General features: G+C 39.1%; 1 protein-coding gene across 2 annotated transcripts in view; it reads left to right on the plus strand.

Moving 5' to 3' along the window:
* Positions 1 to 12,980, plus strand: part of Sytl5 (synaptotagmin like 5) — a 317,882-nt gene that overhangs the window by 221,660 nt on the left and 83,242 nt on the right. For both annotated transcript variants that reach the window (XM_057760021.1, XM_057760023.1), the window contains exon 4: positions 5,895 to 6,104. In XM_057760021.1, the coding sequence (XP_057616004.1) occupies positions 5,895 to 6,104 (210 nt within the window). The remainder of the gene's footprint in view (positions 1 to 5,894; positions 6,105 to 12,980) is intronic.

Here is a 12,980-nt window from a genome sequence, read left to right on the forward strand (position 1 = left end):
ATGAATCCTGACCAGCAGCAAGCTGCCGTTCAGCTCTCTTCATTATAAAATGGGAACCATGCCTTTTTCATGGTTGTTAAATATTAATGTCTTGACACATAAAGAAGAGTACATGCCATTGTTGTGGCCAAACACTATAGTATTTAGTAATCTATCATACACACAGAAACTGCTATGAAAACAAAAAGGTAGTATATATATGTTTATCTTGAGATGGAATACAGGGTCTCATGTATGGTTAGTAAATACTCTGCCACTGAGCCATGTTTTCTACCCCCAAAACTAATATTAACAATAATATTCAAAATGTTGTATATTAGTAATGTTAGTGATGAATACTAATAGTATTTTAATATTTTTGAAATTCCATTATAATTACATTGTTTATTTCTCCCCTTTCCTCCCTACATATTCCATGTACCCAAACTTGCCCTATTTCAAATTTATGCCTTTTTCTCATTCAGTTTTGTTCTATGCATATATGTATATGAATAGAAAAATGAATTCCTAAATATAATCTGCTTTGTTAATATGCTACTTGTATATATGTTCTTAGAGCTGACCACTGTACCACTGTGCACTGAATAACTAATCGGTATGCCCTTCCCTGATTCCCTGAGGAAAACTATTTATTTTATTTTTTTTTTTTCGAGACAGGGTTTCTCTGTAGCTTTGGAGTCTGTCCTGGAACTAGCTCTTGTAGACCAGGCTGGTCTCGAACTCACAGAGATCTGCCTGCCTCTGCCCCCTGAGTGCTGGGATCAAAGGCGTGCGCCACCAACACCCAATGGAAAATACTTCTTTCAGCATAGCCTAGCTGCATGTAATTCTTTGTGCAAGATTGGGGCCTCTTAAGGTTTCCCATATCCACTTTGTCTTGTCTATTGGTGTTGTCCTTGTTCAGCTCATGTTTAGAGAACCATGTTAGTAAGATTTCATGGGTGTAAAAGCTAACATTTTTATATCCAGAGTACAGGATGAGGCAGGTGAGTAAGAAGGCAATAGATAGGGAAAATTAAGGAGATGGCCTCATTTGCTTACTATGGCTTTGATAAACACCATGACCAAAGCAAGTTGGGGAGGAAAGGGCTATGTCACTTTACATCTTGTAGTCTCTCATCTAGGGACATCGTGGTAGGAATTTAAGACCGAAATCTTGAGACAGGAGCTGATGCAGCGGCCATGGGAAAGTACTGCTTATTGACTTGATCCCCATATCTTGTTCAGCCTGCTTTCTCAGGATGCCCAGGGATGTTCATTGCTCACAGTTGGCTGGGTTTTCCCATATCAATCATTAATCACATAAATACCCCTACAAGCCAATTTGATAGAAGCAGTTTCTCAATTGAGGCTTCCTCTTCCCAGATAATCCTGTTTTGTGTCATGTTGACAAACACTAATGAGCACTGAGATAGAGTGAGCGGGTGGCATTGCTGGACAATTTTTATCTCAGAGGGATCCTGTAGCAATTAAATGAGTGGACCCAAATCCACCTAGCACCCGTCCTTTAACTAATACTGCAATTTAGAAAGAAAGTTAATGATTCATGTAGTGAAGCAGAACACCTAGGTCTGAGTGTTTGTGTGACCCAGAGTCAGATTCTTGTCATTTTCTTTCCTGTAAACATAGGAATATTGTAAGGTGAGACATAAAATGTGGCGCAATTCACTGATGTCTCCAGAAAAGAAGGATTGCTGCCTTGTAGAGAATTCACAATCAACACAGCACATGATCCATCAGGAAAGGGGAGTTCTTCTTCACACAATATTCTTTTGTTTTGTTTTGTTTTTAATTTTATTTTTTCATTCAAGATTTCCACTTCCTCCCCTCCTCCCATGCCCCTCCCGCTCCCACACTCCCCCTCCTCCCTCCCCCTCCAGTCTTAAGAGAGGGCAGGGTACCTAGCCCTGTGGGAAGTCCAAGGCCCTCCCCCCTCCATCCAGGCCTAAGAAGGTGTGCATCCAGACTAAGATCCCAAGAAGCCAGTACATGCAGTAGAAACAAGTCCCAGTGCCTTTATCAATGGCTTCTCAGTCAGCCCCCCATTGTCAACCACATTCAGAGAGTCCAGTTTGATCACATGCTCGTTCAGACCTGGTCCAGTTGGATTTGGTGAACTCCCATTAGATTAGGCACACTGTCTCAGTGGGTGGATTAACCCCTCGCAGTCCCGACTTCCTTGCTCATCTTCTCCCTCCTTCTGCTCTTCAACTGGACTTTGGGAGCTCAGTCCGTTGCTCTGATGAGGGTCTCTGTCTCTATCTCCAACCATCACTGGATGAAGATTCTATGGTGTTATTCGAGATAATCGTCAGTGTGATAGTGGGACAAGGCCAGTTCAGGCACCCTCTCCTCTGCTGCCCAAGGACATAGCTGGGGACATCCCCGTGGGCACCTGGGATCCCCTCTAGAACCAAGTCTCTTACCAACCCTAAAACAGCTCCCTTAATTAAGATATCTTCTCCCCTGCTCCTATATCTGTCCTTCCTCCATCTCAACCCTCCCACTCCTCCAAGCTCTCCCCAATCCTTCCCTTCTCCCTTCTCTCTCCCGCTCTCCCCTTCTCCCCACCCCACCCCCACGCTCCCAACTTTTGCCTGGCGATCTTGTCTGCTTTCAATTTCCAGGAGGATCTATATATGTTTTTCTTCACCCAATATTCTTTACCCACTTCCACAAGCAGAGTGAAGTGTCAATTCCTTAGCCGCTGTTGCAACTAGTTGGCAATGATGTGACCCCATCTAGTCAAGTCCAAGAAGTCTTTTGGGAGGATTTCTGAAGTAGATTTTGCTTTGTTTGTGAAGACCCATGTGCAGAAGCACATAATCACGTACTCCCTTGTTTTGCCTTAAACAAGGCTACAATGTTGGAACTGCCTAGTCATTTTGCACATGAATAAACCATATTTTGTGGATAGAGAAGCAGCAAGATGAAAGGATACTGGATCCGTAATGATGCTATTTTGCACCTAAACTAATTGAAGTAACTGTCTAACTCAGGGTTTCTTGTTATCTGAAAGAACATAAAATAACCCCAGCTGTAAAGCCTCGTTCTTTGATCTGGAAGCATTCATGGTTTCTGAGGGTGGCTTTTCTGTTTGTGAGAGAGGAGGTACTAAGATACCAGCCAGAAGCTCATTTTCTTAAAGTGCCTTCCTGAGGCTACTATAGCCATACACATATAAACGAACTCCACTTTGATTTCTAAGAGCTGGCTGCTGGGACAGAGAAAAATTCTGATTCAGTTTATCCCTTTCTTCTGTCTTCTGGTACTCTCTTTCCCCTTAGTACCATTTTCCCAATCAGACATTTTCTTCATTTATTCTAATTACTATCTGCTATTATTTGATTATATCCTTAAAAACTCTTGTGATGGGAACAATGGGGAGGTGACTTAGAGATTTAGAGCACTTGTTGCTCTTGTAGTGTACCTGGCTTTAATTTGCAGTACCCACAAACATTCATAACTCTAGTCCTAGAAGATCTGACATTCTCTTCTGACCTCTTCAGGCACCAGGCACACATATGGTACCCATAAATACATACAGGAAAAACACTCATGCACAAAATAAGAATACAAATACTGATGTGTTGGAAACTTAATGCCCAGTACATCATATCTAGAAGCAGAAGGGAGATGCTTAGATCATCAGGACTCACTCTGCCCTCCTCATTAATGGAACTGTCTTCATTGTTGTTCTAACAGTGGGTTTGTTATCACAGCAATTTACAGGCGCTCATATTCTCTTGAAATCTCATGCCCTTCCATCTTTGCCATCGGTGTAAAATGAAACACAATGGAACTCCTTATTAGGTGTCCTATATTAACTCATTATGATAGCTGTATACCAGAAGGACTAGCACAGAAAAGATACTTGATAAATGCAAGTATTGCCATCCTACAGTCCTCCTTGGTGGGTTTTCATGTAATTGACAAGAGATTGTGTTTTTAAAATATTTTATTTTTAATAATGTTTCTGTGCATAGATACGTGCATGTGGTATTGCAGGTGCTTACATAGAACAGAAGAGGGTGTCAGATGGACCTCAAACTGGAGTTCTAAGAAGTTGTGAACTTCCCAATGTGGGTTTGGAGAACTGCACTCAGGTCCTCTACAAAAGCTGTACTTGTACTTACTGCTCAACTCTCTCTCCAGCCCCTGAGAAAATAAGTTTAAAACAGACTTAGAAGGAGGCTTGAGGTTCGTTTTATTAGGATGAGAGGGAAACACCAGTAAGGGGAAATGGAGGAGAGAGAGAAAGATCCACCTTTGAGTTAGAGTCAGCAATGGTAGGCTAAAAAGAGCTAAAGAAATAGAGATGGAGTTTTTCATGAAAATAGTAAGCATGCCCAGAATGTCAGGGAAAACATTTTTAGGACTTTGACTGGTATTCCAGAAGAGATAAGAAGTGAGAAAAGATCATTCTTTGGGGGCTAGAACTCAGAAAAGTGGGTAGATTCAGCAGTTAAGATTTATAAGCAGCGGATCTGGGGGCCAGAGAGGACCTGATGTGTACAAGTACATTGTCTCAGCAATGGGATATTGGGATTCAATTGGAAATCAGTGAGATTCTCCTCTCTTTAGCATGTTTTTATTTCAATTATATTTCCTGAGGGGTGGTCTCCTGACAAGGTGACTGATGGGTCCAGTTGGATTAATTCTTAAGGGAGGTGATGATATTGTATATTTCGGTCATATCAGAAGGTCATGTTTCCACCCAAGGTCAAAAGTAGAACTCAAATTTTGATCTTTTGACCAAGACAAATCAGTTTTCTTTTATTGGACCAATAAACAAAGTCCTGTTCATGCAGTGTTTTAAATCATAAAGATACAGAAACTGTGATGCTTCTCTTTCTAATGTCACCAGGGAAACAGGAGGTAGGGTGCAAAGTTGACTGTGATGGAAGGATTCATCCTCAGTGACCTTCAAGCTTGCTTATATCTGACAACCTACCTAATACATGCTGAATTAATATATGAAAAAAAGTCAATCGTTTTGGAGAACTTGTTCCGGAGTTTAAAATTCTTGTCTTATGACTCTCTAATTGGGCTAAGAATGAAAAGTTCTAGATTCCAGTTGTATCTATCCCATCTATTGTCTTCAAAATATTTTATTTTTTGACATGAATTAACTGTTAATAGCATTCACTGTGGTTTCAGCAATACACACTTCACATAAACCAGTGCAGATTTATAAGACTTCACAAAAGAAATAATTATTACATTTAACTATTCAACTATTTTATAATCTAGCCTGGACTTAGACTCTGAATCTATGCTCAAGACTTAATGTCATAACTGTGAAATGAAAATGGTATAAAGGGTGTGGAATGCTTCCAGGTTTTCTCTCTGGGCACTGAAGACAAGATAAAGAGATCAGTAACCTAAAGGAATGGCAGATCTATAAAATATTAAAATGGGAATGGGCCAATCTTCTATAGCAGTGTTTGGCAAATCTGGCAGTATTCTATAACAAATAAAGACACTTTAGACATAATGTTTTCCAGGCCACCTCTCAAGCCAAAAGCATTCAAATTTGTGGAGATGAGACTTGGTTTTCCAAGCTATTCCAGTGTCTAGACAATTTAAAAAACACATGTTTTGAAGCTATACTTCCCATACTACCATCAATTGATAAAATGCTTTTTTAAGTAAACCAGATCCTGATATTTAGTATTCCCAAGAATTTCCTAAGTGCTGCTTCTGGAAAAAGGACTATGCTTGTAATTTCAAGTTTCCAAAGGGTAGATAAATATATTTTTGTCAAATAGTTTTTAAATGGGAATATGAAAGTGGCATGTACTTAACACATATGTGGCAAGAATCATGCTAGGAACTTCACCTTTATTATCTCACAAAAACAACCATTTTTAATGTGCCTTTTTTCTTACCAGGAAGCTGAAAAATGAACTTTTAGAGGCAAAATGTAGAAGTGGGAAGACTCAACAAGAGACCAGTAGAGTCTGTGTTCACTGTCAGAAAAAACTTGGCCTCATCTTTGACCGGGGATATCCATGCCAAGTCTGCTTCCTCAAGGTGTGCAGTGAATGTCAAGTCATGGGCCCCGATGGCAGCTGGAAGTGCACTGTCTGTGCCAAAGTCGCGTGAGTTTCCTGCCTTTCTGTGCAAAATCCATATTTGATAATTGACAAGATTCAAATGGAGTAGTAAGAAATGAGAAAAAAAGGATTTTAAATTAGAGTAGATTTAAAAGCACAATCTAGTCACAGGCTTGATAGGTATGTGTGTGTGTGTGTGTGTGTGTGTGTGTGTGTGAGAGAGAGAGAGACAGAGACAGAGAGAGACAGAGAGACAAACACAGAGAGGAATATAGAGACAGGCATAGAGACAGAGATAAAGGAGTGTTCAGTGGGAGAGAAACAGGTAAAGGCAGCTATAAAAGTAAAGAACAGTATTTTAAAAACTCTGAGGCATAATAAAATTGAAGGCCTAATAGAATCAATGTCTAAAAATGTTTGTATTTAAAAGCCAGCAAGATATTCTCTTTTCTATAAGCCCTTCAAGACTCCACATGGCTTCTTCAAGAAACAGAGACAGAATTCTTTTGACATTCGTCAACATTTGAGAAAATTGGCAAGATGAGTGCCAAACATTCTGTGTGTTGCATGTATCAGTTGAGGTGGAGCAGTTCCTTAATGTTCTCCAGGCCTAGTTGTTCACCAAAAAGGACAACAGCGGGCAACTTTCCCATTATGCTTCTGTTTAGCTTCTGTCTAGCTCAGTGGTTCTCAACCTTCCTAATACTGCAACGGTTGAATACAGTTCCTCATGTTGTGGTGATCCCCAACCATAAAATTATTTTCATTACTACTTCAGAACTGTAATTTTACTACTGTTATGAATCATAATGTAAGTACTTGTGTTTTCTAATGGTCTTAGGTGACCCCTGGGTAACGACGTACATGAATACAGACAGATTATAAAAATATATACAGCTTTAATGAGGAAATAGACTTACAGGACCACAGGTTCCCACGGAGAACAGGAAAGCAGAGAAAAAGGCTGCTGGGATCCCGCCCAGCAGATTTATCAGTAAACATTAGCCCGAGGTGAACACGCCCCCAATGGGTGGGGCTTATCCCTACATCTCCCCCTTTTGTCTAAATAAGACAGAACTAAACCAAATACAACTATATACAATAATAACAAATAATAAATATAACAAACAATATTGAGAACAAAAGTTTTGCTAAACATTTTATCTCAAGGAGTCTAAATAACATAGAGAGTAACTACAATTATATAATCTTCAACTCCATCAAAGATCTGAGAAGGGAATAAATATTACTTAACAAATGAGAGATATCCAAAATGTGCAACAATTGACAGAGACAACTGACTACCTGGGCAATCACCCAAAGTCTCGTTTGCAATGTTGAGTCAACCAACTTTGGCTAAGGCCTAACATAACTGACATACCATTCTTAGAACTATCCTACCCTGTCTTGGCAGGATAAGACAGTCCTGTTTCATCCACTTAGGGATAGTCTGTATCTTTGTCAGAAGTTGAGGTATGGGCTTTTCTTAACCCAAAGGCCAGTTCTGCCAAGAAGACAAGCTCCCAGTGAAATGTCTTTGGTGCTCAACGTTCTCTCGGGAGTAGAGTGGCATTGCCAGGAGTAATTGTGTCTCGTTGGCACAGAAATTTTAGGTTAGATTAAAGGCCATTTTCTACAGCTCTTCGAAGAGGCTGAAGATCATACTATCTATACTAAATATAATCTCTATGTATCTAAAAGACCTGATTAACCTAAAAATAAATATGACAAATATATAATTCTCAATACCTATCTAACTTGTAGACTAAAAGAATAAACAACTGTACAATATATGAAGACAATGATCTTCAACTGTAAACAATGTCATAGTATCAGAGGTAGAAATGTACATTGTAATATGGTAGATGTATCAATACAATATAGACAAAGTTATAAGCATACTCATACAAAAATAGAAGTAGGAACACTCACATTCAATATTCAATAAATCAATATGCAAGAAACAGTACCAATACAATTTTCTATAAACAGTAATTCACAAATACCAATCATACCATAAAACCAGTTAATCCCTCTTCTTCTTCTTCTTCTTCTTCTTCTTCTTCTTCTTCTTCTTCTTCTTCTTCTTCTTCTTCTTCTTCTTCTTCTTCTTCTTCTTCTTCTTTTTAAATACCCCTAAGTCCATAAAGATATCACCCCATCCCCTCAACCCTAAACCAACCAGTAAAAGATGTCCCTAACCCTGAGGGCAAACTCTGTTGGGAGAGGGGACGTCGTCCTCTAAGATTGCTTCTAGCTGACATGGGGGCGACGTTCTTCTTAGGGGGTCCTGTGAAAGCAAATGATGGTAAAATTCCCAATTTAACCTTTGACCTAAGAAAATTGTAACTAGTCTCAGAGCGTTTTGAGAAGGTCCGGCCAGAGTGTTGTCAAAAATGTGCACCATTCGAAATTGTCTCATGTAGTTGGTACCAAAAAACAGGTCTAATATTAGCGCTTTAAAAAAAAATTCATGATGTCATAAAAACCAGATTGAGTTGATGTCGTGGGGCCCCATCTTCATCCTGGAAACTTTAAAGATTACTGTAGGAAAATTTGTTGCTTCTTATGGGAAATTTAAACATTAACAACAAGGACATATACTGACATACAAAGAAAGACACAGATATGAGGAAAGGCAAAGAAAGTTTAAGACATATATATATATATATATATATATATATATATATATATATAATATTAATACTTACAGAACATGTCCCTCCATCAGTAATTAAATATTCAGGGTCCCTAAATTCTTTGAAGATGGGTATTTTCCTGTGGAGACAAGAAGAGAACCCTGCCCCCAACCTATCTGTATTACTTACCATCAGTATGATCGCCATCCATGTGATTGAATTGTTATTTATCTTTCCCAAGTGGCTTCTCTTCATCAAAACGAACCTTTATTAATTTTGACGGTATCCACAATTTTTCCTCACCTGTGGAGACAAGAGCAAATCCCCTTCCCTAACGCAGCACATCTCCTGGCTTCCATTGTGAGGTCAGCACATCCTTGAAATAAACTGGTTGATTTAGTTCAGTAGACTTTTCCATTATCCAATGTCTTTCTGCAGCCAATGTTCCCTTCTTATTAGAGTTGAGAAAATTCAAGGTTAACAAAGCATTATGTAATCTATTTCTGGGGGTGTTTTCCACCCCTTTCTGTTTGTTCAACATATCCTTTATAGTTCGATTTGATCTTTCTATGACTGCTTGACCTGTAGGATTGTATGGTACACCTGTAACATGCTTGATATTGTAATAATCAAAAAACAGTTTCATTTTTCTAGAGACATAAGCAGGACCATTATCTGTCTTTATTTGTGTAGGTATACCCATGATAGCCATGACTTCTAATAAATGAGTGATTACTGAATCAGCTTTTTCTGAACTTAAAGCCGTTGCCCACTGAAAGCCTGAATATATGTCAATGGTGTGATGAACATATTTTAATTTGCCAAATTCTGCAAAGTGGAACACATCCATCTGCCAGATTTCATTCCTTTGGGTGCCCTTTGGATTAGCCCCTGCAGGCAGTGGCGTTTGGTTATAGAAAGAGCAAGTAGGGCATTTCTTTACAATCTCCTTAGCTTGTTGCCATGTAATAGAAAACTCTTTCTTCAAACCTTTGCTATTAACATGATGTTTTTTATGAAATTCAGAGGCTTGTAGCACACTACCAATCAATAATTGATCAATTTCTGCATTACCTTGTGCTAGAGGACCTGGCAGACCCGTATGGGATCGGATGTGTGTTATGTACATAGGGCAAAGCCTGTTCCTAATCAAATGTTGCACCTGGATAAACAAAGAGGTTAGTTCTGTATCATCAGGTATAAATTCAGCAGTTTCAATATGTAAAATAACTCTTTCTGCATATTGTGAATCAGTAACTATATTAATAGGTTCTTTAAAATCCCTTAACACCATAAGAATGGCATATAATTCTGCCTTCTGGACAGAATCATAAGGACTTTGTTCCACCTTACCCAAATCTTCTGATTTGTAACCTGTCTTCCCTGATTTATTGGCATCAGTATAGAATGTACTGGCTCCAGTTATTGGAGCATCACGGACGATTCGAGGAAGGATCCAAGAAGTTCTCTTTATGAGGTTAAGCCTCTTGCTTTTTGGATAGTTGTTATTAATGTCTCCCCAAAAATTAGCACAAGCTCTTTGCCATGGTTCATTATCTTCCCATAATTTCTTTAGTTCATCAGCAGTGAAAGGCACTATAATTTCTGCTGGGTCTATGCCTGCTAGTTGACAAAGTCTCAACTTGCCTTTTGTAATTAACTCAGAGACTTTTTCCACATAAGTTTTCAGTTTCTTACTTGGTTTATGTGGTAAAAAGATCCATTCCAAGATAATATCATCTCTCTGCATTAAAATTCCTGTAGGGGAAATTTTTGATGGTAGTATGACGAGAATACAATCGAGCTCTGGATTTACCCTGTCCACATGTGCCTGTTGTAATTTTTCCTCAATCATTGTCAGTTCCTTTTCTGCTTCAGCTGTTAATTCTCTGGGACTGTTTAAATGTTTGTCACCATCCAAGGTTTTGTTCAAATGAATTATTAGATCAGGTGTTATCCCAATAGCTGGTCATAGACTGGAAATGTCCCCTAACAGTCTTTGAAAGTCATTAAGAGTCCATAGGTGATCTCTCCGAATTTGTGCCTTTTGTGTCTTAATTTTTTTGCAAACCTATTTTATAACCTAAATAATTAACAGAATCTCCCTTCTGAATCTTTAGGTAAAAGTATTTTTATTTCTTCAAACAGTCTGTTCAAGGTATCCATGTTTGAATCGGATAACAAAATGTCGTCCATATAATGATATACTATCGATTTTGGAAATTTCTTGGGTATTATTTGCAATGGTTGATTCACAAAATATTGGCACAGGGAGGGGCTATTTAACAGACCCTGGGGGAGGACGGCCCAGTGGTACCTCCTCGAAGGTTGAGAATTATTTTAAGTAGGCACTGTGAAGACAAATTTTTCTCTATCTTCTTTTTGTAAAGGTATAGTGAAAAAACAATCCTTTAAATCAATAACTATGACAGGCCATCCTTTTGGCAATAAAGAGGGCAAAGGAATTCCAGATTGCAGAGGGCCCATAGGTTGGATAACCTTGTTGGTAGCCCTGAGATCTGTCACCATTCTCCATTTACCTGACTTTTTCTTAACCACAAATACAGGAGAATTCCAAGGGCTGTAGATTCTTCTATATGTCCAGCATCTAATTGCTCTTGTAGCAGCTGTTCTAAACCCTGTAACTTTTCCTCAGCTAAAGGCCATTTCTTTGTCCATATTGGTTTCTCAGTCAACCGTTTTAGAGGCAAGGCTGTTGGTATCTCTGAAGGGACATCAATTGCTTGTTCTTGTACAGCCTGAATGGCCAGTTTTCTCCGTTTGTAATATCTTTTAATATTATTCTCAGAAATATAGGCTCTAGAAGTAGCAGGAATGTTAATTTGGGTTTTCCATTGTTGTAATAGGTCACGACCCCATAAATTCATTGCAATATTGGCTACATATGGCCTTAATTTTCCTATTTGTCCCTCTGGTCCTATTCATTCAACCCATCTCGTGCTCTGCCTTACTCGAGATAGGGTTCCACTTCCCAGGAGTTGAACATTTACATTCTGAAGAGGCCAATACAGATGCCAAGATTCTGGGGTAATGATACTTACATCCGCACCTGTGTCCAGCAGGCCAGTAATAAAAATGCCATTTACACACACTCTCAGCTTTGGTCTTTGATCATTTATAGAAGTTTGCCAAAACACACGGAACTCATCTTTCTGATCATTATCGCTTATAACAGTAGGCATGTGGCTTCCTAATTGTCCTGACGAGTCACGTTCTCTGCAGTAACTGGAAATGACTGAACCATGTTTGCCATGGGGGCCTGTGAGGCCCCCCCTCACGTTTCCTGTCTGTATCAGATTGCCTTGTCTATCTCTTGTAGACCTGCATTCATTCGTCCAATGTCTGCCTTTTCCACATCTTCTACATAAACCTGAAGGCTGAGTCCTCCTATTTCTGTTATTTCTAGAAGATGCATTATTTCTGAAAATCTGTTGTCTACAATTCCTTTTCATATGACCCATTTTGCCACAATTAAAATATTTGGTATTCTGATGTCTCCTTTTACAATTGGAAATTGCTTCTTCTACCCATTCTTCAGTGTCATAGTCAAATATATCAACATTCAGTGTATGCAAAACCCATTCTTCCAATGGCACTGATCTGAGCTTTAAAGGTCCCAAAATCCTTTTGCATTCTACATTTGCATTTTCATAAGCCAAAGACTCGATCATTATATGTCTTGCTTCTGGGTCAGATATCCCTTTGTACAGCTTTAGTTAGTCTTTGTAAAAAGTCACTAAAGGGTTCTCTCTGACCCTGTTTAACTCTAACAAATGATTCCATTCTCTGTCCTGGGTCTTGTACCCTGTCCCAAGCCCTTAAGGCTGCTGTAGTACACATGGAGAGTATGTTTTCATCCAAATTAGCTTGTTCCTGAGGTTCGGAAAAGAGCCCCTCTCCTAGAATTTGATCTAGGGAAATCTCAATTCCCTTTGCTCTTTCCTGCTGTTCTAAAAGTCTAGCCTCTTGCCTGAATAAGCATTTCCATTTCAATTGCGGTCCACTCTCAAGTACAGCAGAGCTCAGCTGTAACCAATCAGAGGGAGTTGCTTTGCTTGTCGTGGCTCAAGATCTTAGCATCTCTTTAACAAAAGAGGCATGCATCCCAAAAGTCATTACAGCCTGTTTAATTTCTTTGAGATCATTCATACGGACAGGTTCCCATGTATCTTCCTTGATGACCCTAGGGTTTCTGGAACCAACCACTTTCTCTGTTGTTATTACTGGAAAGGCAGGTAGAACTGTAGATAGAGCTTTGTGG

This window comes from Chionomys nivalis, chromosome X (assembly GCF_950005125.1).
Source record: "Chionomys nivalis chromosome X, mChiNiv1.1, whole genome shotgun sequence".
In the NCBI taxonomy this organism is placed as follows: domain Eukaryota; kingdom Metazoa; phylum Chordata; class Mammalia; order Rodentia; family Cricetidae; genus Chionomys; species Chionomys nivalis.